Consider the following 26,905-nt stretch of genomic DNA (forward strand, 5'->3'; position numbering starts at 1 on the left):
ATCTTTGCATACCGAATTAGCCTGTTTAACGAAGTGAATTTGTCACCAAAACTGGGTAGCAGTTGTATTTGCAGAAAATATGGCTGCAACTCAATATGAATTATTTTAGTTTGTGATAGCTATGGTGCAGAAAGGTTGCAGCTACCGTTACCCAAGCTCAGTGAGGTTGGTAAAACTAGAACAGAGACCAAAATGCAAGATTATCCAATGAAAACCTTTCATGTATGCCAACTTCGTGGAAGTCAAACCATGCGTATGGTAAACTTTGCGCTGCAGATCCTGTTGGGGTACATTGCAAAAACGGATTGTCATTCATGCTTAAAGTACCGACATTCATTCATTGGAGACAACGAAGGTGTAAATGTTGCTTTAATGAAAGCTGGTTACTATCCACATAACTGGTTCTGGTTCTTCTCGACAAATTTACTTAGTCCTTTTTTTCTGCTGCCGTATTGGTTTCATTCCAGTGGCCACTTTCTAAAAATATGGAAAAGTAGTGAGAGATCATTGTACCTGGTTAATGGTTAGCCTATTTTTTTTTTGGCAAAGCGACGCAAATGAAACATAGTTAAAGCAAACCCGTTTACTCTACTGTCACTGAGCAGCCCTGAATGCCCACACTGCAGATCTAACACTCAAGACGTCGACCATCCAATCAAACAGTGTCCAACGACTATTACACTTGTCCACAAGCAACTTTTGATTTATACAATTAGCTGAATTTAGATCGATGATTTCAAATCTGCAGTCGGATTGTTTTCAGTTACCTATCACGCCAAGGTTTCGAGAGACCGGTATCAAATTAGGCTATTTTCGGAATACAACAAAATTTAGCCAAAAACAATAATCTATCACTAGGCTGTGCTCATTTTTTGTGGTTTAAAAGCTTGTTGCTTTGATTTGTAGCCTGCGTAGTTGCAGTAAAAAAAGTTCAAAGCGTTATTTGGCATTTGTTGCTTATTACATTTGCTGAAATTTGTGTTGTCAGTAAAAAATCGAAGCTTGTTTGCGAACTGTTCACCAACTTGTTACGTGATATTAAGATGTTGCGACCGTGCCTTATTTTAAATGGATTGTCCTGTTTTGGTGTCAAGCACGTTTATAACGTTCTCGTTTTGTCGCTTCGATCTCTGCTATGTTTGACATACAGGTATATTCATACTGGTATTCGTTGTGATTAGTGGCGTACCGTGACCACTTTGACAGGGTGTTCAGTGACGGCAAAGCAACAGCTGGGGGGTCTCCCCCAGAAATTTTTTAAAATTAACATTGAATTTGGTGCGTTCTGAGAGCATTTTCAGCACAAATTCTGAACATGAACAGAACTGACAAAAATAATGTTGTCGGAACGGAGAAGAATACAAAATAGATATTTATTTGACAGCGCCTATTGAATAAAAGACTTAATAATATCAAACATTAAGTTGCATTTCTAAAGTCACATACTTCAGTTCAGTTTTTATTTCCGACCATCAAAACGAACAATATTACTTGCCATAACACAGCAGGAGTCTGAAAAAACGCGAAACTTAAAGCGTGCTCGAGATGGAAATGATTTACTTCATGCAAGGATTAGGCACGGTCGCAACACCTTGAGAAATGTAGGCTACAAGCGAATTAAAAACAAACAGGTGAAAGTTAAAACAAAAAACAATAGCAAAGCAACTCGATAATAAACAAGAAAAGAAAGTCGATTGCTATGTTGGTCGTCTGTACTTTTATCCGCCGTACTACTTAGTAAAAACGAAAATGTTTAACACCTCGACTACAGAAGGAAAATTCATCTACAGCATAATTCGATTCTACTTGTTTGTGCAATAAATTTTTGAATTACATCGTCGTAGAAAGCTTGCTTTTGCTTCAGTTCTAGCAAAAGTTCCTTCTCTATTGAAAGCAAGCTGAGCGAGCTCAGTCTTTCTTGTCCTTGTGTGGAAATTACAAAACGATTAGATGTGTTGTTTTAGAATGGTGCATCAATGATATTGGCTGTTGCCATAAGCTTTGTTGCAGATTTAGACAAGCTAGTCCTAATTTACTGGCACTTGGTGCATAAAAAACATTTTATCTTATCTTGTTTCCAACTCTGATCACCTCAAACTCTAATCCAACAAGCTAAAACTTGCTATTGCCTGGAATTCCCCCAATGACGCGCCTATGTGTTCAAATCAGCGAGTGCACAGCCTGGCTGACCTAAAACCATTGCTGTTTTCGCTGCCTTGTGACGTCATTTTTCTTAATTGTTTATTTTAAATAGCACTCGCCAAGCTGTCAGTGCACACCAGCTTAAAGGTAATGAGCGAAAAAAAATTAAAGGCAATGACCTCAAACGTTGGAGTATTAAAATTAGAAGGGGACGAGTTTTGCAATTGAAAAGAAAGCAATCAACATGCAGCAAGATGTTAGAATATCATGAAAGTAAAGAACATCGACAACCGATGGAAATTTTCTTTTTTTCTGGATTTCTTGGGGTGTTCAGTGCACACCTTGAACACCCTGAATATACGCCACTGGTTGTGATGGTCAGAAATACAAACAAACCGAACTGATATGATGTGACTCGTACCTGTCGAAAAGTTCCCTCATTATGTAACACATTGTAGATGGCATAGCACGGGACACAGAGCATGGATGACAAACATGACATCCACCCAATTGCGTTCGCCCATGGAGGAAAAACATAGCCATGGACTACCAGTGGAGCGAATTTCACAATGTAGTAAAGGATCACCAGCTGAAAAAAAAGTGAAGTGTCAGGATACAAACCAACATAACAGCATAAGTGTAGTATAATGCTAACATTGTGGTCACTCGTGCGTGACGTCCCGGCGTAAACACGAGGGACAATGCTGACATTCGGAAAGACGCCACGAGAGAGAACGTACTATATACAGATTGCGCATAATACAACAATAAGGGGCTGTCCAATGTCCATAAACGACGTCTGCAGTCAAGCGGAAAGGGGGGCGGTTTGCAAATTGCGGGCTTTTGTGAAGAAGGGGAGGGTTCTTGGGATGCGGACATATTTTTGATAGTAGGGAAAATACAAACAACAAAATCATTTTACCAATCGTCTGACCTCCACGTCCCCATATCTATTTCTAAGGCAATACACATCAAACACAAATGTAATGAAGATGTTAACTCACAAGTCGAGTAAAAGAGTGAAGTTGAATTGGAAAAAATTGATGAGTAGGCTATGCTACCATGATGGTATTCTTTGTGTACCAGGCTAAGGCGCTCATGCATAGTTCTTTCCATTTAGGCTCAATATTTGACTGTAGGCTAAGTTATTTAAAATTGTTATGGTTGTTGAGGGAAGTGAGGCGCTGTTTTTCACGAGTTCGTTTTCCATTGATTTTTCCACAAAGCATTGTGCTCCAACATGATCAACAGAAGGATTTGGAGCGAAGATGACTAGATTGGGCCAACATAGTTTGCATAGGCCTACATTTTGCGGAAATAGGGGAAGGAAGGTACCTAATGTTTTGCAATTTAATGAGGACGTCTTTTATAAGAAGCTCTTGAGAAATCTTTCGCTGTCTAAATGTGCAGTTTCGAACCAGTATTGCGCGTTAACCAATTCTATATTAATATTTAGGCTACAGTGACAAACGACTTGCTTAGCTCAGGGCACATACCCAGGACTTCTCAAACTAAGGGGTCGCGAAACATTAAAAGTAGGTCATCTGTCAGTCTTTAACGTATCTTACCAGGGTTAGTATTGGAGTTGCAAACCGTATGCAGAATTTGAGGTAAATTGATGGATAGTAGCCTATCATATCATGTACATCTTCATAAAAGTTGTCAGCACCGTACATCCATCCGACCGTGATTGACTGCATCAAAACGAGCCAAAGCAAAGCGATGCCACCCACAGTGTAGTTGTTAAATAACTCAAACACATAAATTCCTCCCTGATGTAAGATTATAAACAAATCTAAGTAATTGAAACAATACAAGTAAATGAAATTAGTCTACTACGGTAAATTATAAAAGTCGCTTGCAGGCTTGCACATAAAAATATCTAAATCAACTTTATTGGATAAGCAAAGCGCCTGGGTTGACGCTTGAACAAATTGCAAGATCATAACGGCGTGGCCAGTAATTTAATTTCCAAAGCCTGCATTTCAAAGGCAACTTCCCATTCAGTAACAAAAGTAAGCGGAAACTGCTAACTTCGGTAAGCTTGTCTGCATTCGTGGTTCAACGGTTCTAGCCTATAGTCTAGCCCAGTGTTTCTTAAACAGGTGAATGGTTCACCCCAGAGTGAATAAAATTTTTGCAGGGGTGAACCAACCAAAAGGGGTGAATAAGGGTGAACCGTTAGAAATGGATGATAGCTTGCGAGCAGGGCAGATATTCAGGATGTTCCACCTGAGAATTTCCAAAAACAAAATCCATTCTAAGTTTTTCAATTTTTAATCAAAACTAATTGTCTTTTATAAATTTCAATATTTTTTATTGTTTGATTCTTTTATAAATTTCAAAAAACTGACTGAAAACTAAAAAGAGAAATGCACTGAAATGTGTGAACTCATTGATGAGAGTGGCATTAGAAGAACTGATTCATCCGCGATTTGAAAAACTACTTGCGAAAGTTCAGGAGCAGCCTAGTCTAGAGGTTCTCAACCTTTTGAGATTCAAGGACCACTTAAAAAAATTGTGTCTCAGTCACGGACCACTACTCCCCTCCCTATCCTCCCCCCCTTGTAACGAACAAATGTCACTTATTGCTTGCTAAGTCATAAACAGTAGTTGGTTTTACAAAGATTGCTACATTGGTGCGAGCCTTGAGCTTGCACATTTGAGCACAACATATCCAAACGAGGTGTACGGTAATGCTTGAAAGACTCAATCGGAGTTCATCTTCGACTAAGTCTAAAACGATAGGCTACTTTGTTTTTATTGTAACCAATGCAGAAAATCCACGTTCGCAAAGAAAAGATGCCGCAAAAGGTAAAATTATTTTCAAAGCTTTCTGAGACAGTTGTGGATAGCCTACTCATGCGAAGCTTGTATCCAAAATTTTATCAAGATCACTCTCAGATGAATGCAACATATTCAGAGTAGTGTCACTGGTCAGTTCACGGACTGGAAACCCATGAAAAACTCTGAACGTTGAAATCTCCAAAGCAGAAGTTAAATTGATCCTGCAGTGACTGAGTATGGTCAGAAATAAAATTCATCAACAGTTGTTTATTGATTTCAGCATTTTCTGGTTTCTCAGTGAATTCGTACAATTGATCAAACATGTCAAAGTTGCCGTGCAATAATCTTGTCCTCAAAAGATAAAGTTTTTTTTATAAAAGCAGAAACTTTATCACTGAGGGTAATTAAATGTATCTGCTTTCCTTGCAGCGATGAATTAAGTTTATTCAGTTGTTCAAAAATGTCAGCCAAATAAGCCAGAACTGCAACCAAAAGCTATCGTTGAAATGAGCAGCAAACTTGGATGTTTTCTCTAAGAAACTCTCATGCAGCATCACGTAACTCAAACAGTCGGTTAAACACTTTTCCCCTTGATAACCAGCAAACCTGAATAATGCATCAGTAGCTGTTCATGATCAAGATCCTTATTCGAACATAATGAAGCAAAGAGACGACAATTTAGTGGATGAGCCTTGATAAAATTGACAGCTTTTATGCAAATGGTTAAAAAACAACGATTTCAGACTTAGCTCTCGAACCACCAAGCAAATGCCCGCAGACCACTAGTGGTCCGAGGACCACAGGTTGAGAACCGCTGTTTTAGTCACTGGTAAACAATTTTTTGCAGTAAATCGACTACTGAACTGTTGTTTTTTTGCTTATTGTAATAGTGAAGTTGTTTTGCACTGAGTGTATAAGTACAAAAATTTGTTGACTGTGTTTTGTAGCTTTATATCTCTGGACTCGAGAAATTGTTGCTTGCAATGGTAAAACTTAGCTTGCAATGGTAAAACTTAGCTTGAGTTGATCTTAACAAAAATCGAAACAACCTAACTCATTTTGTGCTGTTATATATAAGCGAGATAGTATTATCATACCGGTGTCATGAGACAAGGGTGAATGAAATCTGGAGATAGATGCTAGGGGTGAACAAAACAAAAAAAGTTTAAGAAGCGCTGGTCTAGCCTACCTATCAAGGCTTCGTCAGTCCGAGGGTAAAGATTCAAAACTATACCAAGATTAAATAGCACCAGTTCGAAGACAGTCACTTTTTACAATTATTGTGCAAAGCAAATCTGTCTGACGATGTTTTACGATGATTCACATTATGAAACAGAACACTACTTTACTTTCTTGGTGTGCTGACAAATTGAACAAAACTTGCCAATATGAAAAAGTAACACGAAATAAAATTAGCTTTCTAAAAGGCTTAATACCCTACAATAAAATAATTCATGTGACAAAAGTTTAAACTTAGCCTATAGTCTGCGAAAGGAATATTCCAGATCCTAGCCGTAGGAGAGTAAAACATTTGGGGGGGGGGGGGGGCAAACAAAATTTGCCCAAATTTTGTCTGTGCAAAAATACTTTCAAAAACGCAAGATTATTCGCAATCTCTGGGATGGTGTGTAGTGTAGTCTAATACTATGCGCGGACATTTTGCCGAAACCCATTTTGCCGAAAGACATTTTGCCGAAACCCATTTTGCCGAAGGACATTTTGCCGAAAGGACATTATGCCGAAGGACATTTTGCCGAATGGACAAATTGCCGAAACAATTTGGAAAAAAATTACTTTGAAGTGACACAAAGTCTCGTTACTATGCAAGCAGTGCCTTTCGACCGACGAGTCTCCGTCATAGCCTACACCCCACGATACGTCGACTGACAGTAAAGTTGATAAAGGAACAATCGCACAACGAACTAATCATTAAAATATTTGCAGTAAGCCAGCGGTTTATTTTTTGTGAAATTTATAAATGTCTTATTTAAGTTACTTACGTTTGTGATCAACATAATTCCGAATAAAAACAAAATGAAGCATGCAATTGCACTGGCAAATTCTTTGTGCTGTTTTGCTTTTTCCCAGTGATCTGATATTGTTGTGAGCATACCCTCCACTCCTGAAAACTAAAATATATAACTGCAACAAAATAACTAAAAAATCCATACAAGGAAAAATGCTGCGTTGCATTTCACCAGTAGACTAACTAGAAAAAAAAGTAAAGATCTTATTTAGTTTCATCAACGTGAACATTGTAGGCTAATGAAAAAATAAGCTATGACCAACAAAAGGTAAGCCTAATGAGCCAAACGCCATAGTGGGAAAACTGATATAATTAAGTTAGTTACTATACCGATATAGTCTACCAGCCTAGATTTGTAGTGTAATTATTGTAATAGAAGCAGTAGCCTACAAGGTGGTTATACAGACTTAATAGCCTATAGGTTACAATTAATGTGATCATATCTTTATAAGATAGTTATATTATAACAGGTTATTAACAGTTAAAAGACTGATTGCTTAAAATCTATTAGTTCATTTTATTGCAAAAATGTATCAGTGTATTCGTAGCTCTATGCGTAAACCTCATAGAATATCTTCAGTTGTCTCACTTGTAGCTTTCATTGCAAATCATTTAGCATCACTTGGGTGTATGTTGTTGTTCTCTTTAAGTTTTTTGATCAAACTTGTAATATCTTATCGTGATTTTTTTCTGTATATTATTTTGTTGTCTTGTTTTGCATACTCTGTTACTTTTTGCTTAATAGAAAAACTTAAGAGTAGATTTTTTTTTTCTTCAGCCATGTAGAATAAGAAGCTGTTTCTTCCCAATACAAAATCCAAGTTTAAACATCGTTTAGGTGATCCTCAGTTATGTTATTGTCGCTTTCTTATGTATTGCATTATTTTGTACATCATTCATTTTTTTGTCGATTCACCAATTTTTGTTTGGATAATCTCATGGTCATAGCCGTACGAGACCAAACCATTTTGGGGGGGCAGAAAGTAATTTGCCCAAATGTGCACGCTTTTATAGAAATTGCCCAAATATAATGTATGCGGTGCATGATAACAGTGAAAAAGCAACATAACAAGATCACCAGCAGTGGCGTAGCCAGTAATTTTGAAAGGGGGGGGGTTTGAGGGCGTGTTTTGCTTATTACGATACCCAGCAGCGGGGGGTCTGGGGGGCCTCCCCCAGAAAATTTTGAAAAATTACTTTGAATTTGGTGCATTCTGAGAGTATTTTCAACAAAAATGTGGTTATGAATATTCCTGTAAAATGGTGCTGTCCGGTGGCATAGCAAAAGGATAAGATCATGTTTTCTTCAGTATTTTTCGGAAATAAAGCTACAATTCTCAATGTTTCCTTGTTGCTAATTCCTGGCTGAGATATTTGAATATTTGGTAATGGCAAAACTCGCTCTTTGCAATACCCAGCCCCCCCCCCGGCTACGCCACTGATCACCAGCTAGCTAGAATTTCTTACCAAAGTAATCAAGATAGAACAACTGAATTCATCTTTGAAGAGCATGGTAAGTAGGAGTAACAAATATTGTTTTACACATCACAAATAATAAACAAGGCCACTTAAATATTCAGTTGTGATGTCATAAAAGACTCAGAAAAATAAACATTGCAGGAAACCGGCTCAGGGTGACCATGCGGATTCAGAAAAAAGTAATTAAATGTAATAAAACACAGACATACCGTACTACTTCTGTTCAAATAAACTTTGTTCAATCAATTAAAGTAGTTTTGATGATACGAATTTTAGTACAAAAATAAAAAGGTCTGGCAGCACTACTTCTAAAAATATGGTTAGGCCAGGTAATTTGATGACAAAAATAACTAAGTTTAATATGTTCTAAGTTTGCATACAGACGGTGACGTAGGATTCAAAGAAACCAATTAGCCTAACAGTATGTATTTACATTGATTCAATGTCTGAATATTGAATAATATTCAATCATCGGATTTGCAGAAGGCGTCGTTGGATTTTCAAAAAATCGCCGAATAGGAAACTCGCCGAAAAAGGCTCTCACCGAATAGGGAACTCGCCGAATAGGGAACTCGCCGAATAGTAGCAGAACCTTTTATGAAAGTAACCAAACAAAGCTAAGCAATATCTTAACATTACAGTACTTTTAACAGGTATAACATGTTTTTGTTAAATGTTGTGGTGTTGCTTAGCTATGTCCATTTATGGTTGAAAAAGTACTGTGACCTTCCCACCCGAATTGTTTTGTAAAAGTAGGCTATTCACCGGATTTATATAAATTCCTATTTTGTAGTTGCCCAAATCAAGATGATGCATTTATGGATAGGCTATTATGAAAAAAATTAAAGACTTTGTAAATTTTGATGCCGAGGCAACTGCATCATGCCAATTTGGGCAGTTTTATAAATAGGCCTAGACTATGATGAGATAATTTCATATTTTTGTTGCCCAAATCTAAACGATACAGTTATGTAAATGGGAAAAATTAATGAATTTGTTCATTTTGGGGAAACTGCCTCACGCTAATTTGGGCAGTTGCATAAACAGAACATAAACAGACAGTTTCATCAAATAATTTCATGTTTTTAGCTGCCCAAATCAACACGATGCATTTGTGAAAATTAATAAAATTAGCTTTATAGCAAATTTTGTGTTTTGATTTGGGCAGTTTCACAAAAGTATTAGAGACATATTTTGGTGGTTGCCCAAATTGGCATGATGCAGTTGGTTAAATGCATTTCGTACTATAGTTTGATCACCATGCAATACAATACATCAATACGGGTGTGCCAAATGAAAATTTTGCGGCACATTTTTTATGCAAATAAGAGGCTGTACTTAGTTTGATAGGTAAAATATATTAATTTATAGTTTTTCTTAATTCATGCAACTTTGTAGCTTTTTATATAGCAATTTTTGCCCTAATAATTTTAAGATTTTGCCCGGATTCGCAACGTTTTGAAACAACAGGGGGGGCGGCTGCCCCCCCTGCCCCCCTGGCTCGTACGGCTATGCTCATGGTTCATCTGGGGGAGGGCTGGTGTGACGTTTGACTTCGATCACCGCAAGCCCGCGCGAGAAACTAAATTAGTCTCGCGCTTGCCTTCAGATGATCTCACATTTTTTGTAAGTAACACGTTCCTTTTTTTGACTACGTTGAGCAAAATTCATCAGTTTTTAATTTGGTTGAGGTAAAGAATGGTCGTTTGTTTGCTTGTTACTAGATTTAGAGAAAAGGAAGAAATAAAACAAAAGGTGCACAATTGTTTCCGTTTATTGTCATAGCGTCAAAACTTAGACCAAAGAAAACAGAGGGGAAAAAGCCCGTTTTCGCACATGGCCACCATTTCCCCGCCAGTGGCAATATCTTACAGGCTTGACGGACTACCCCAATTGTAGTCTGCAGCAAAGAGGATGAGTTGTTAAAACACTTTTACCGTCGGTGTCCTGCTTTCCTAGTTGACTGTCATCACCACTAATTAGGAACATCAATGGACAAGCTCGATGGCCTTTTACTGGGCAGTCTGTGTGGGCTCCTGCGGTGATTGAGTGATTCAATAACAACAACACTTTGGACGGATGCAGAACCTTATGTTTCCTAATTTGGGGGATGTTTCTGCTTCCGTGGTCAAAGGCTCTTAGCCTACAAGCGTGAAAAGTTACCTGGGTTGGGTTTTCTAAAGGAAAGGATCTTAAACATTTAGGAATCCCTAAACTACCTGGCTGTCCACGGCGATGACAATAATCATCAAAAAGAACAATCCATTCCACAATTGAGGCAGGCCCAACAGTGACAATGCAAATGGGTAGGTAATAAAAGCAAGACCTGGACCTGTAAGACAACAAGATATATGGCATGACACATTTTGCAAAAATATTTCAACTAAAAAAATGTCGTTGTTGTCGCACAGTATGATAAAGTAGGCCAATGCATGGTAAATTATCGCAATCATAGGAACAGTGGAAAAGTTATTGTATTCTTGTCACAAAGACAGCCCCAAACAAGATAGCACGTTTCTTCTTTTTTCTCGTCGTATGAGTGATTGGAGCCGAGGGTTTATTTTTGAATATTATTATCCTATATTCCCGTGAGGTTGTTCTCGTATAAGCAAAAGATTTTAAGATGAGCGACTTCTGCTGCAAAGCAGGGTGTTGATGTTTTTTTGTGCCGTTGAAATCAATTCAGTTTGTTTTTATACTTTATTAACACAGAAAAATGTGGTCATGATGGGCAGTTGGGCACCCATCGAATAACAAAAAGTAAAAATTAGAAATGAATTGACTTTGCAAAAAAGTAGATGAGGCTCTCGTTTAACAGATGAGCAGCTAATCATTTCGCCAAATTTACCAGCATTATCTACTCCCTATGTCCCAATCATACAACGCCTACCATCACGGCGCCCTTTTGTAAGGCATGCTGCAAAACTCCAGCTCGCTGATTTCAGCACGTCAGATGCCTGGTCCGAGGAATTGAGCACTGTGCCAAAAATAAAGTCTCGCCTCGTTCTATTCGATGTCTCTCCTGCCTCTTCACTCCCACTTGGTTCTGAACTTCAGAGAAGGGAGTGGGTGACACTGAACCGAATAAGAACGGGAGTTGGCCGCTTCAATGCTTGCTTGACACGCTGGGGCATAAGGGACTCTGCTGCTTGTCAGTGCGGTGCGACGGAGCAAACAGCTAACCACATCATCTTTGGGTGTCCCATCTATTCCCCTCCCAATGGAATAACAGGCCTCCGCACACTTAACGATCTGACGAAAAGTTGGCTCCAAGTCCTTCCATTCGGCTGACCACAAACTTTCTGCTTCATACGAACGACGACGACGACCAGCATTATAAAAAGCTCAAATTGACTAAATGTATGCAAAAAATAAAGTGCACATTGGCCTACTAATTTGTTGCAATAATCTGCAGTCACAATGTACTGCGATTAATTATTATTAATTACTCATTGAGTCACTACTATTTCACAGTGTTGTACGCGTCAATGAAATAAATTGACGGCGTCAGCGTTAGCGCGAATTGCCTAAAATTTTTACTGCGTAAGCTCTTAAAAAAATTGACGGCGTCAGCGCTAATTTCTAGCGTTATTTTAGCCAGGGTCTCACAAAACGGAAGTATTCGACTTCTAACGAGTTTGGTGTTTGAGACTGTTTCGAGCTGCGAAAGACGATTTCGTCTTTTCTCGATTCATGTTAACCCAGGATAGCCTACGATAAACAAACTTGAAACTGCAGAATTGGATAGACGAACAGCTGCCACAGAAAAAGATTGTTCATTGCTATCAGTCTGAAAGTCAAAACGTCAAACAAAATTCAACTCTCATTGTGAAACGAGATTTTCCATGCAAACGAAAAATGACGCATAGCGCGTGACGCTTAAAATCGGCAAAATAGTTGACGACGTATCACTTCCGTCAACTAAAAAATTAACCGACGGCGCTAGCCTCAGCGTCAACGTAGGCTACAACAATGCTATTTCATAGATGTAGGCCTGACACAGCAAAGCAAAAGTAGGGTTGTTCAAAACTAATTTGGTTAGCTCTAAATGACATCAAGACACAAAGAGAATTGCGTCCCAATAAAGATTTTTAAATCTGTAGGCCTACTGTACTAGTTTTAAAATACTGTACTATTTTTATGCTATATTCTATAGAGTTTTGATGTGCTTTTTATTTTGTGTTTTGAGTACGAAAACACGACATAGATTTTTTGCCAAAATAAACGAATTCAAAGGTTTGAAAATCTTATTGCTTCGGACAGTCTCAGTTAACATTAATTAGACGAAGTATCTTAAGTTGTGACATCACCCGACGCAACGACATTATCAACTTCTTTGTGCATCACTGTAGCCATGTGGCCAAGCACCCCAAACACTGCAATTCCTGCTGCAAAAGACGTGGCCGAACAGGATACAGACAGCATGATGCTGTGCCTGTGGAGAAATAACATCGCTGAGAAAAAAAATCAAGATACCTTACAGCAGGGTTAATCAACTAATCGCAACAAAGGTCCAGTTCGACAAGTTGAATATTTTTAGCGGTCCGGTGAATCAGTTGATTGGTGTTGAATTTTTATCCTCGGACTGACAAAGCCCTGATTGGTTATTCTTGGTAGTTTCGCCAGGGCCGTTGACAGGATTTCTCGGGCCCGGTACCAAATTATTTTCGGGCCCCCTTCATCGACAAAGTTATGAATATAAAGGTTGTGTACAAACTTTTATTGATGTCGTTTAAGCACTGTCGTTTCACCATAGGACCAGAAGTGCTCGAAGTGACAGACCACTTCACCTACCTTGGTTCAACGGTCACCAGCAACCTGTCCTTGGACAAGGAAATCGACAGACAGATATCCAGGGCTGCAGGAGTGATGACTCAACTCGGGGCGAGAGTGTGGGACAATAATCTTTTGACACTTAACACAAAACTCAAAATGTACCGTGCGTGTGTTCTTAGTACTCTGCTGTACGGTAGTGAGTCCTGGACCACTTATGCCAGACAAGAAAACCGCCTTGAAAGCTTTCACCTTCGTTGCTTGAGGCGCATTCTTGGTATTTCCTGGAAGGACAGAGTACCCAACACCACTGTTCTGGAACGATCTTGCTCCCTGAGCATGCACCTTCTCCTCTGCCAGCGACGTCTACGCTGGTTGGGGCATGTATCCAGGGATGGGCGCATTCCAAAGGACATTCTGTACAGTAAACTTGCCACAGGGAAACGCCCAGTAGGACGACCTGCACTGCGTTAGAGACGTTTGCAAACGCGACCTGAAGCGAACTGACATAGACCCTGCCAGCTGGGAACTGATCGCAGCAAACCGCAACAGATGGTGCTACGAAGTCAGTGCGAGTCTAGACCCCCCTGTCAACGCCCCTGTGTTTCGCATACTTGTAGAGGTTCTTGACACAGGGCCGGTTACCGAGATTGGCAGAGTGAAATTTTTCGACTGTTGAAGTGTTGTTGCCGGGGAATTATTCCATTCACTATGTGCCGCTGAATGGAGAGCAGTCCTGATATGCGTTGCTCAAGCGCACATCCCGAGAGTCGAACCAGCGCCGCGTGATCTTGAGCCGGGCGCGTAACCACTGAGCTAACGGGGCGGACAGAAAATTATTTCACACGCAACATGGAAAGTTAAACTATCTGTACCAAACCACGTAAAATGTAACTCGAATTGGATTTCTGAGAAAGCGTTGGGGTTCTGCGAGTCGAAGCTCCCCAGCAACTAGAATAATCATTGCAAAAATTGCTTTCTCCCAGTAGAAATATGTTTAAAGAAGCCCTGAAACGTGGCAATAAGGTTATTCTTCCAAAAGCTCAAGGTCCGCCATCAACACCCAGAAGGTCCGGATTCGGACCGCGGTCCGCCAGTTGAGTGGCCCTGCCATACACTTAGCCTATAAACAACGTGCGACAGATACATAAGTAACTTACTTGTAACAGTCCATGTGATATTCATTATAACTTCCTAACGTCACAAGCACAGCAAAGCAAATCGCATAAGAATAACATACTTGAGTGCCAGCTTGAACCCAAACCTAAAATGAAACAATGAAAAAACGCTTTATAATTATACTCACAGTACAATTCATACAGTATTACATATACAATTCATACATTCATACAGTACAGTACATTCAAAGATTGTAATTTATCCAGGGTAACCAAACTTTTTCTTTTTATGAGGTAGACCTATGCGTTTTTTCTTTTGAGCCGCTTGTTAACTACCGTACATATGATTAAGCTAAAGTTTTAACACCAAAGTTTATAACACGCACAACGATTCTTCTTGCCTTTTTTGGTTACTTGAATCATACGTGAAAAAGCGATAAACCTTATAAAACAAAATGAGGTGAAACGGTAGAAAAGACTGGATCGTCAAGGAAGGTCAAGACCGCCATAATCGAGAGGTGAGAACACTGGTAAGATCGATACTAGAAAGGGCAAAAGTTTGATACCGCCCCAGAGCATGCGGTAGCTGTATTGTTGGCAGGACACTTAAAAGGCATGCCTGAAGGTGGACACGAAGATGGGCTTCCTTGCCTTTCCGTCCACTTAACCTAAATCTTCAACTACAGTGCGTTAAAGGCATAGTAAATGAAATTTTCAAACGGGAATTAAGCATTAAAATGCGTAAACTGAACATTCAAGAATACATTTAAAAAAGAATTACCGAAAAGAAATTATTTTCAATGGCACTGGCAAGGCCCAAAGTTCAATGTTTCATTTATTTCTATTTTTTTTCAAAATGACCAAAAGGTGCAAACACTGCTCGAGAATACGTCACTATCGACAGCAATAACAAAAGCCACGTTAACACTAACATCAGATCTGATGTTTTGAGCAAACTGTCTGATGTTTTGATGTTGAAATCTGCTGTTTTAATGTACATACATACATAGCCTACTACAGTTAAATCGCCCGCAGTAACAACTATTGCGCGATCAACTGATTGCTCGCCTATAGTGACGTAGACTGTACAGTCGCACGCTTCGCTGCTCACGCCAATTCTAGTTTTGAAAGCTCTGACCAAAGCGGGCGCGGAATGCTGATCAGACCGCAATGGGGCAAAATTTTATTGAAAATCGTTTTATGGTAGCATGTTTAACACAAAGAACGTGGAAAATCGCCAAGTCAGGTTTTTCTTTTACTATCCCTTTAAGTCTGGATACAACAAAGAAGAGTCAGCCAAAAATCGTAAACTTCCGAGATTTACGAAGTGATTAAAAATAATCTGTGTATCCTCTGTGTTCAGAAACTTAATTTAAAAATCTCATTGTAAAGTTAGCCCAATTTTTCGTATCAAACATAATTTAACAAAAATGTAATTAATAAGTCCACCTCCAATCCTAGATTATCATTTCTGACCCTTGAAGAAGGTAAGATGAAATCTTTACCAGCTCAGCTTACTGAGCCACCCAACATTACAGCATCGTTTTATAAGGCTAAGTCAAATCAATATTATAAAGAATCTCAAGTTACGTTTGAAAACTTACATTTGGATCTTGAAGTTTGGTCATATTGGGTCGTAAATAATAAACGATTCCTTCAGAAGCTCCCTCTAGTGTGCAAGCTTGTACAATCAAAATAGCCAGAATCACATAAGGAAAAATTGCGGTAAAATAGACAGCCTAAAATTTTCAGTTATTTTTAATTATTTGTATTTCTAAATACCACAGCAAAATCAACATAGTAAAAGTATAAAAAAGGTATTAGCGACAAAACGCAAAAGTTAAAACGTGCCTTCTTTAATACTGATACCGTGATACCGTACAAACATAATTTTATTGGTAATCCTTCTGTGGTTTCAGTAATGTGATGAACTTACTGATGTAGCCTATAGCACTGAAACGAGTTTCTAATCCCGTAGTTATAGATATCCCTGACTTCAAACATACCTTTCCTACTGACTTTACACCCTTGAATATGCAAAAATATACCAATACCCACGCCGCTATCAGACACAATAACATTGGCCAGTTTTCAAGTGTCCCAACACCCTGCAATCCAGAGGATTTTCGAAGCACGTAGTTGCTGTAAAATAAAAGAGCTGAACTGCTAAACCTATGAGTAGGAGCAGTAGCGTTGACAATGGGTTCAGTGGGTACTTGGACTTCGGATGACTTTTGCCCCCCATAACATATCTAAAAGGTCCGGAAACTAAAAAACCACCGCGTACTGTAACGTATATAGCCTAATGCATTTTTAGATATAATGCATTTTTATTACCAGATGGTAATAAAAATGTCTGGACTCTGGCCTTCTGGGGTCCCGAGAATCTCATTCGTACCGCACCCAAATTATACTCTCAACGGCCCTGAGCAGGGGGAGGGTTATTTGGCATTTTTTTCAAATAGCCCACCTACAGCTTTAGCCCTGGTTTTAGTTTAGGAGTAGCCTACAAGGTTCAGAACAAACGTGTGTTTGTTGGTTCATTTTTATATAGTTTAACCTACTTACATATATTTTGTGTTTGTTAGCACAATAACACATTATTTGTCTATTTTTGTGAATTAGCTACAAATATGGTCCACAGATGCAGGGCTTCCGAGAGAAATAAGGACTGGTCGGGAAACAATGACGCTCTAGTTGGTTGAGCAAAAATGGTACACGCTCAGCTAAAGTAGCACTAGTTTTTAAGTTAAAACAATAGAAACCGTTCGGTGGTATAGAAATCCGTAGGATAAAGAACATCACAGACTCTACAGACGTTGAATCAATGTAAAAAGCGAATGATTGGATGTTAGGGTTCAGATTTTATATCTTGAAGCAGTTTAACACAGCCTACATGAATATAAGAATGATTTGTTCTTAATGAGAAACATCTGAAATAGTGGCATCAACAATGATCGAAAAATACTTGAAACAACGTATTTCATCCAAATTTGTTCATTTTTAAGTTGTTTCATTTTTATTTTATTGGTAAAATCCCTCCCTCCTCTCAAAAAAGAAAAAAAAAATTATATAGGCTACTCGTTTTTCCTTTACAATGTTATGCCAGGGGGGAAAGTTGCCCGACTTCTCCTCTCCTCTGGGAGTGCATGCACAGATGGAGAAGTTGTGTCCTAAGAGAAATTGCTAACAATGCTCGTTAGCCAATTTTATAAAAGAAAAGTTGTTTTTCTCATCATTGGGCTGCTTTCACCACTCAACCATTTTAGCAGATTCCAAACAAAATACAAAATTGAAAGAAGCAGGCTGCAATCGCTAAAAATAAATTGAGCAATTGTAGAGCTGCTACTACTAAGACTAAGCCACAACGGAATTTAAATGAAACCAATCCTTCTTAAATGACTATCAATTCCACATACCTCCGTATAATTTACGATCAATTATACTCTTCTCACGACCTCTTTTTGAGGCCGTGACCGCAATTGTGGAAACTATGCCGCAAACAATTGAATGGTCTCGAGCCGTAGCATGTGGTCTATTCAAATTTTATGACGTTTTTGAAACGTGTTCTCAACTTAGTGAAAACCAAGTTTCATGTACGGAAGAAGCAAATATACCAAAGCAGGACCGGAATGAGACTACATATTAAATATCATCATTCTTATCCGAAACCAGTTATGGTATTGTTATTTTGAAAATAACGTTCAGAAAGCTGAGAGAAGCAAAAAATAAAAAGGTTGATAATCTTGATTTAAAATTTGTAGTGAAACGTTTGCATTGCCTTATTTAGGTCTACTGAGCTGTAAGACAAACATTTTAGAATTGAAACAAATCAACCATTCTTATTGCACTGTCTTGGAATCGATTAAACAATGTGCAGTAAAATCAAAACACATTTACTATGACCAAGAAATAATAGCCTACCATTCTCTGTGACTCTTGACCAAACTTTAGGCTACACTTCAGTATCATCAGTTAGCTATGCGGCACTTTCAGATAAGGCCTAGTGCAGAGGTGCTCAATCTATTGTTATCATGCTTGTGTTGACTTTTGAAGGAAATTTACCTCCTTCAGTCATAAAGCTTAAAATTGTAGTAACAATTATGCTTCAAATTTTGAAAAAGCAAACATGCCATACATTACTGCAATACTTTCTTACTTCCAAAATTCCACAATGGGAAGCATCTTTCCTGTGTTATTTCCATTAAAAAGATCAGTATCATTTGAAGAAACATTAACGAACATCTCATGGGAAAGGCAGTTATCACTATTCCACCAGTTTTCTACAAATATTCACAGAACAATCAATAAATAAATAAGAAATGCTGCTATTTATTAATTTTGATTTCCACTGTGTGGCACAGTTTATTTATTTCATTGTCTGGAACCTATTCCCTTGACATTTCAGTCCTTGCAAGTTTTCTTTCATTACTTGTTTGCAAGTTACAACCGCGTTTCGAAAATATAGAGTTTCTTTGCTTTAGTTTATTAGTTTCTTGTTGGGCATCTTGTGCTTATGTGTATAAGTTACAAAAACACATTTAATTTTTAGTGGCTAATTTGAACATCTTTATTCCTTCCTCTATTTTGTTAGATCTTTGTCAATCAAAAATGAAATGATGTAGGGCTTTCTTCTTGGCCGTCAGTAGCCTACAAGGCTGAATATAGAACAGCGAGCAACTGCGATGAATAACCATAACGCGGTGTAGGCTCCTAGCCCTAGCTCGCCATTCGACACCAATCGACAGCCGATTGAAGGCCAAGCATTGACAGTAATAGACACGTGTTTATACCACGACGTTGAAGCTCATCCGTATCGGATGACCCCAACCTCATGGGAGAAACACGTGTCCATCGCTGTCAATTCTTGCTGCAACGGCTGCCGAGAAACATAAAAATGAAAAAGTTGGCTCTCAAAAATATTAAACAAGTTTAACATAAAAAAACGAAAAGTTACAAATTCGAAACGTCAATTTGCTAGACAAATCAAAATATCACAATTACATTGTCCAACGTAGATTAAATGCTAAAATCAAAATTTGAAAGTTATCATTCAAATCATGCTCAGGCGGCTCAGGTACAGCTAATAATAAATGACGAAATAGCCCGTATTGTAAAACGTTATGATTTGGTGAAACATCAGGTTACTTAACATACAATAGCTTACCACAATGCATCCAAGGCAATGTCGCTGAAGTTAGTGAATGCACAAAGTAGAAAATGGCCCACGCCATCACCACAATGTAGTAAATGTTACTGTAGGTTATTATAAGTGTGCAGCCAATGCCAATTCCCTGAAACCATTGAATAATGATAAGAACCTATCGGTATTTTACCTTTGGGGGATACATTTTACCAAAACGTGTGTTCAAAAATAAGTCAATCTAGCCTACGTTTCTTGTGTACAAAGTAGGCTATAAGCATTAGGCAAACATTGTATGGTGTTTGCAAACCACTATTAATTTAATTTGTGCAGCTTGAGATAATGATGTGAAAAGAATAATAAGGTTTATGTTGTAAAATGTCATTACAGTCATACGTGTAAGAGAATCCTACCCTCATCATTGGTGCTATATCCCATACTTTCACTGCACCTCCTCTCCTGTGTTGTCCGAGAGCAATTTCTGTAAAGAGCATTGGAAAACCACACAGCAAAGCGAACAATGCGTATGGAATGAGAAATGCTCCTGCAAATAAGTTACATTGCAACATCATCAGGTTTTAGGGAAAAACAGAAATTACAGTTTAAAAGGCACAGACATTTACCAGAAAGGACAACTAGACACAAGCTCAAATTCTCAGTATGATACAATGCGGCTAGGGACACCAATTAGAAGGTGATAAACCTACTTAAAACTGATGCTAAAAAGTCACAGAAATGAAGGCAACTGGTAACACGAAAATTCAGGGGTCGACCTTAACTTTTTTTCGCACTGGCCAACCGGACCAGTGGCTCACCATTTGCACTGGTCCGCACGAGATCGCACTGGTCCGTCCCGTTTACTGATAAAAACAAGATTGTCGTGGGAAGCACGGAGAGACGTCTGATTAAGTTTTCGACTTGACATAGCTCCCTTTTGACTACAATATCGCAACTTATGACTGACCTGCTTTCAACTTTATGACTGACCTGTTTTAGCGTTGCAGATGAAACAAAAGATGCGCATATTCCCCGCCTTTGATCGGGTTTCCATGGCAACGGTCGTGTGTGCGCTGGTTTTGAACCAGCCCTTGTTGCGCTGGTTGGTGGTTACGTCGTGCCGAGACTTCAAGTTCATTTTCACAGCGAGCGATTCACTGCCGCGACAATTCACTGCAGACGTTTCGACTTTCGAAAGCAACATCGAGTCTGTTTGCAAGCGCATAAAGCTAAACGCACGCTCCGTCTACGTAGCAAATTATGTTGTTTTTGGGTGCATTCAACATCTGATGACATTGAATCGACACAAAATGGTAGATTTTTGCTATGTCGCAGGCAGCAAAATCAGTCACTTTTACATTGATTTAACGTCAGACGTTGAATCAATGTAAAAATGACAGATTTTGTTTGGTGTGGAATTGTAGCATCCTACTCGTTCTAGTGATTATTATTTATCGCGAAGCTGCTGCGGTTTGCTTTCAAAAAATGTTGTCCTGCTGCCGATCGCTAGTTCATCTATTGTTTTATGCATCAATACAGCATAAAAAGTTGGCGCCTATGTTGTAGCTAGTCAGGAAGTGCAAATTTTGGTTTGTATCAGCTACTTGAAAGGAAATATTTTCATCAGAAAAAATGACCGAAATAAATAAAAAATGACCGAATTTTTTCAAGTCATTTCGGACAAATGACCGAAAAGCGTCAGCGAAAAAAAAAACCAGGGTTGAAATGATGTAAAAATGGCTACTTTTGCCATCAGCTCGTTAACCACGCCACTCTAATGTGATCTTTAAAGCAATTGCCTGTACTATTATTGTTTCAGCTCCGTATTTTTTTTGCGTTAAACAAACAATTGTAACAATTCAAATTTAAAATATATTTTTGCAGCATTAGCTTTATTTTTGTCAAAAATTTTGCGGCGGTCATTTATGACCGACCATTGAGTCGGCTTCGGCAGACATTCGAGTTCATTCCGGCGGTCATGTCCGCCGGATATTTCGAGGCCTGATGAATGGTGGCAATAACATGGAAATATACAATGGCAATAACAGTAACAACAGTTTATCTAGGCAAGACATTCAATCTACTGGGCTACCAGAGCTCACGTGTTGTTGCGATTCCCCTTTTTCTTTCGATTTAATATCGTCACATGATGTTGCGATTGCTTTTTTCTTATGATTTAACACGTGATGTTGCTGCCTTTTTCTTACGGTTTAACACGCACAGATCACGTGTTTTCTTGTTTGAACAGAAGCGCAAACGAGAACCACGCACTAAACGATCAAACGACATAATGCGATGATATTTTCGCACTGGACAGTCGGACAGTGCGAAACGATTCGTACTGGTTCGCGGAGAACTCGCACTAGACATTGGCCAGAGGACCAGCGCTAAGATCGAACCCTGCGGAAAAATATCTCCGGTCGAACCTGTCGACCGACCGAGACACAGACACAAAATCTTTACAGCTAATAGGCTAAGTTTGCCTTGCCTTTTTTGATTTATACTTTTCCATACATTATTAAATAAAGTAAACATTTACATATAGTTTGCATTGCACGTTTGTACAAGACAGTTTCCCCATGCAACATAGTTTAGCGGAAAAAAGTGAACCTAACTAAGATAGGAGCCAACATGGCAACATCTAAAAAGCACAATAGGCGTGATTGCTGTATTGCAGTAAAAGCGTAGCCAATATCAAAATGCTTAAGCAGGAGGGTGCGTTCTTTGCAAAGGCATGTCGGTTAATCTTAATTTTGAACTTTCGTTTTTTTATTGATCCCGTCACAGCTTAGACCCAATTATTAACTCGCGACTTAGAACCTCAACAGCGTTACTTTTAACTTAACGTAAAAATAACACGAGCGTTTTAACGTTTTAGCAAGAACATCAACCTGATACCTCACCTCCTCCATGAGCATAGGTGATGTAAGGAAATCTCCAGATATTACCAAGTCCAATGATTCCACCTAATACGGATAAAAATGATTGCAAATTGTTGGACCATGTCTCCCTGAAAAAAGCAAAAAGATCAATTGAATAATGAAGCTTGCCATCTATCGTAAGCTAACTAAGTCTTACGGTGTCGAACCAACGTCCTTTCAAAAGTCGTGTCAACACTCTCGCACCTAACGGCTACACCAGTGGTTCCCAACCTTTTTCATGTTGCGGCACCCTATCAAAGAGATAAATAGTTTGCGGCACCCTGGCAAAACTGGATCAGTTTTATGAGTTTTCGATATTTCAAATTTATACAAATAGCAAATGACAGAGAAGTTTGGAAGACCATGATCGCCAACGATTGTATCAGATCAGGCACTTAATCATCATCATGTTTCAAATAACTGTATGAAATAACACAAAATGAGTTGTACAGTATAGCGCGCATAAATAAATGTACTTATTCAAAAGTCAGTGTAAAATTTGGGCTTGACTTCCTGCACAAGTCCCTATCTGGGGGACATTCGATAAAGCCACAGCTTATCACACGTCTGGTAATTACGGAGATCTTCCCCCCCCCAGTGCTGACGTGTGAATAGATTGGTTTACAATAATTGTTCGCAAACAATCGTGCAATTTTATAATCGTGATGGGTCATACAATCCGATAATCCATCACTGCAATTTGACTTTGTGCGCCGTAAAACGCAAAATAAAATCATGAAAATTGGCAATAATGATGCGTTTCAAACGTTTTTATGCAAAGAACAGCAACGAGTCAAAATCTCTTTCACGCTGTTTTTTCTGGGCGAGAAAAACAAAGGCTTATCGCGGATTAGAGTTAAAATAAATAAATAAATTCCGTACTTGACGGGTTAAAGTTAAAATAAAGAATGGGCCGCAACCCGCAGTATTGCAATATCTCGCGGCACCCTTGAGCATTGCAATTGGCATCCCAGGGTGCCGCGGCACCCCTGTTGGGAACCACTGGGCTACACAGACAAATCTTACAAAAGAGAGAAGTGGAAAACTAATTTACATCACCGGTAGTATAAACTATGCATCTTATTTTGCTTAAGTTCAAAAGATATAGGCCAAAGTCAAAGTGAACTTTCATTCTGTAGCGTGTAAGTTTAATTAAAATTAAGCAAATTGGCCAAACATGGAGACTTAAGCTTTTTTCATATACCGGTGTAGCAGTCCAAGAGTTACTGCAGGTCAAAAGTTACAAGGGTTGCCAAATATTTTATTTTAATTTTGTTTTGAAAAATATTTAAATTTTTAACCTCTCAAAAGGTCAGATTAATAATTATAAGTATTTTGTAATGTTTTAACTAAAAAGCTTGCATTAGTTTGAGAGCAATAAATTTATTACACTTAGTTGAAACAATTTTCGCTTTTCTATCGATTGCGAAAACGCCGGGCACCCCTGGTAACTTTTATACTGACAGGAACTTCCAAACTGCAACGCCGCAGAAGCAGTCCAAAAGTTACTGCTATTGTAAGTGGGTGTGCTTTTTCAAAATTCGTTTGGGAAAACTTGTAAATGGACTGAAAATTTTTAAACTTTACTTGGTCAGTAGATTAAACCCTCTGCAATCATTCGAAAGAGGAATTCCAAGGATAAATATTCTCACCACGAAACCATTATTCTTGACTTTAAGTTTCGTGCCACGTGTTTTCGATAGGAGTTCAACAGAAATTCATTGAAATCTCAAAGTGTTCAACACTTTCGTAAAAGTTAAAGCCTTCCCCGCGTGTGAGACTGTGATAGCCTACTCACTGAAGGTTGATGGCGTTTTGACTATTGGTTGGCCTACATGTAGCCTAAGTTACTTTATATTTCTTCAAAACGGTAGTTATGAAAGACCAGACCAAAAATAGGCTCAGTGCTTCATTCACTAGAAAACTTTAGTTTTAACTTTCATGAAATACATAAAATATAGTCAAAGACTATGTTCGTCAACTACAACTCAAGACCAGCCACTAACAAGTCAGCCTTCAAATGCAAACTTTGCACGATACAGTAAGGCCTGTAGCTTATTAAATGCCACTGATTCCCGTATATAGCAACGATTCAAACTTTGGAATGTTTGGAGCAATGATCAGTTAAGTTATTTGTTTCAACAGCGCTGTATAGCCTACAACTACAACGAGTCAATAAAACACTCATAACACTATACATTGTGAATTGTAGGTTGCATCATAGCAGAATCAGGATGACAGCAAAATACTATAGGCAGTGCCGGTCTTAGGGTTTTTCGGGCCCTGTGCGGAATATGCTTTTGCGGGCCCCAATGACAATAATCCAATTCAGTGGCGTAGCTAGGTACTTTGAAAGGGGAGGGGCGGCGGTGGCGGCGACAACCAGCGGCGGGGGGCCTGGGGGGCCTCCCCCAGAAAATTTTGAAAAATTACTTTGAATTTGGGACATTCTGAGAGCATGTTCAACAAAAATTTAGGTATGAATATTACTGTGAAATGGTGCTGTCCGGTGGCATAGCAAAAGGATAAGATCATGCTTTCTTTGGCATTTTTCGGAAATAAAGCTATGTCTCTACAGTATGTTGAGTCTGGATGCAACCTATTTCGTCCCCTGAAATCGTGTAACAAAATTAAATTTCGACTTATTTCGTCCCCTGAAAAGATCGAGAAATTTTGAAATGTTTGCGGCAACTCCGATCAGCGATTTCGGCTACGTCGTTTTTTTTTCTCGATCTTTTCAGGGTACGAAATATTCAGGCGACGAAATAGGTTGAATTCGTTGAGTCTCTATGTTTTCTTGTTGCGAATTCCTTTGCTGAATTCACTTGTTGAATTTTTTCTTTGAAAAAGACAAAATTACTGCATTTTCTGAGTAAATTGCGGGCCCCCTAATTTGCGGGCCCTGTGCGATCGCACGGTTTGCACATCCCAAAGACCGGCACTGCTATAGGCTTAGTGGTCATCTAGTCAATCACCTCCCTATGCAAATATATTTGCCAACGCACGTAAGGCATGGACACAACTTCAAATGGTATAATACAAACAAATCAGGTTAAAATGATAGCCTACGTAAATTGTTTGGTTACAAATTAAAATTTCATTCCAATACATCAACAATTTCTGGTACAAAACTCATCTTTTAACTTTCATCTTATTTTCGCTTCATTCCCAATTAGGTTTATGCTGTAAACCATGTTGTTAAGATGCAATGGTGGATAAGTCTTCAAGTTCAACATGTTTCCAATGTTGAAATCATTTATACAAATCTGCTGCAGGCGTCAAATCTGACAACCCTGCTTTAGTAACTTCTGGACTGGCAGTAACTTTCAGACCGCATATACGCGGTCCAGAAGTTACGGTAACTTTCAGACCGCAGTAACTCCTGGACCGTTACACCGGTATCTTTTTATTTTGTTAAACATGTGTAGAAAATGAAGTCACAGACCTACCTTTTAATTTCACGATTATCCGGATATAATTTTTCGTCTAGATCACTGCTGTTGTTTCTTGACATACTTCCTTTTTTAAGCTCAATTAATAAACAATTATTTGCATCCATCTTGTTCATTTTAATAAATAGCCTTAGTTCTTAGGGTGTACGAGATTTTATAAGAGGTAGCTTCTCTTTTCCTACCTACCTGTTCTTTTCTACCTACCTACCTATTCTAATCTACCTACCTGTCCTCCACTAAAATTCTAAGTTTTACTTATGGCTCCACGTAGTTGTACAATGTGCATACCAACGGCTACACTCTGGTAACAACTCGACTGTCGGACTAAACTAAGCTTGTCTAAATGGTTTGCTCTTGTCATGCTTTATTGGGAAGTCAATCCGTAAAGTGTAAGAAAAAACTGGAGTGGCTGAAGAGGTAAACAAACCTACAAATCGGGTCAATGGTTCTAAGGGCGCAAGAGCACAGCGACGTGACTTGCAAGATCATGCTCTTGATGCTCAGTCATGTGGAAAGAAATTGGAGCCTCATCGAGTATTTTTCTTCGTTGTTTAGATGAACAAAAGTAATAATAAAGCGAGAGATGCGGATCAAACCGTGTCCACTACAGAGAAATCGTCCAAGTGCTAAAGGAAAGGATAAATGCTTTTTTTACTACAATCGTACAATTGATTGCTAGTCTATTAGTCTTGGACAAACTTGTTTTGAAGCTTCATCATTAAAAATACTTTCTTGCCTATACAAAACTGGTAAGATCTGTGCAATTTCTCTCAGCTTATAACGTGGAAAATTTGAACTGCAGAAACATGAAATGGACATGCCACTTTAATAGTTTATGGAAATTTTTGAGTTTAATTACTTGCTTTTAATTAGTGTAAAACTTTAAGAATGACAAGTTCATGAATCTTCGTATATTTTTTGCTAACTAGCTTCAATCTAAAGTGTATTTGTTACCATTGAAAATTAATCTTAAAAGTTTGAAAAGTATCGAAGAATCATGCAATTTGTACGAAAATGTAAAATTAACTAACTTTCTTTTTTGTTTATTCTCACTTAGCATTATTCTA

The 26,905-nt window shown here is 38.6% G+C and overlaps 1 protein-coding gene across 3 annotated transcripts; it reads right to left on the bottom strand.

The window, feature by feature from the left end:
• Window positions 1-337: 337 nt before the first annotated feature.
• LOC145786334 (sodium- and chloride-dependent creatine transporter 1-like) lies at window positions 338-26,478 on the bottom strand. 3 transcript variants are annotated; one of them, XM_082597972.1, is made up of 14 exons: window positions 25,836-26,460; window positions 22,369-22,475; window positions 19,882-20,012; window positions 19,493-19,619; window positions 18,485-18,608; window positions 16,332-16,467; window positions 15,930-16,064; window positions 14,368-14,471; window positions 12,745-12,869; window positions 10,654-10,766; window positions 6,930-7,058; window positions 3,711-3,914; window positions 2,564-2,731; window positions 338-477 (listed from the first exon to the last, which is right to left on the bottom strand). In XM_082597972.1, the coding sequence occupies exons 1-14, from the start codon at window positions 25,952-25,954 to the stop codon at window positions 424-426; spliced, it is 1,776 nt and encodes a 591-aa protein (XP_082454098.1). In that variant the 5' UTR covers window positions 25,955-26,460; the 3' UTR covers window positions 338-423. The 3 variants fall into 3 exon arrangements, with proteins under 3 accessions (XP_082454098.1, XP_082454100.1, XP_082454099.1); XM_082597974.1 differs by lacking the exon at window positions 3,711-3,914 and having other exon boundaries at window positions 6,930-7,071; window positions 25,836-26,478; XM_082597973.1 differs by lacking the exon at window positions 3,711-3,914 and having other exon boundaries at window positions 25,836-26,472.
• Window positions 26,479-26,905: the final 427 nt, after the last annotated feature.

The sequence above is a fragment of the Aplidium turbinatum genome, chromosome 17, assembly GCF_918807975.1.
Source record: "Aplidium turbinatum chromosome 17, kaAplTurb1.1, whole genome shotgun sequence".
Taxonomy (NCBI): domain Eukaryota; kingdom Metazoa; phylum Chordata; class Ascidiacea; order Aplousobranchia; family Polyclinidae; genus Aplidium; species Aplidium turbinatum.

Excerpts from the sequence above, each read along its gene's own strand:
- LOC145786334 (XM_082597972.1), bottom strand. The coding sequence starts at position 25,954 with ATGAACAAGATGGATGCAAATAATTGTTTATTAATTGAGCTTAAAAAA. Across the intron at positions 19,620-19,881 it reads ATATAGCACCAATGATGAGG|GGAATTGGCATTGGCTGCAC; the intron begins GTAGGATTCTCT and ends CAATGGTTTCAG. Across the intron at positions 3,915-6,929 it reads GAATTATGTTGATCACAAAC|GGAGGAATTTATGTGTTTGA; the intron begins GTAAGTAACTTA and ends ATCTTACATCAG.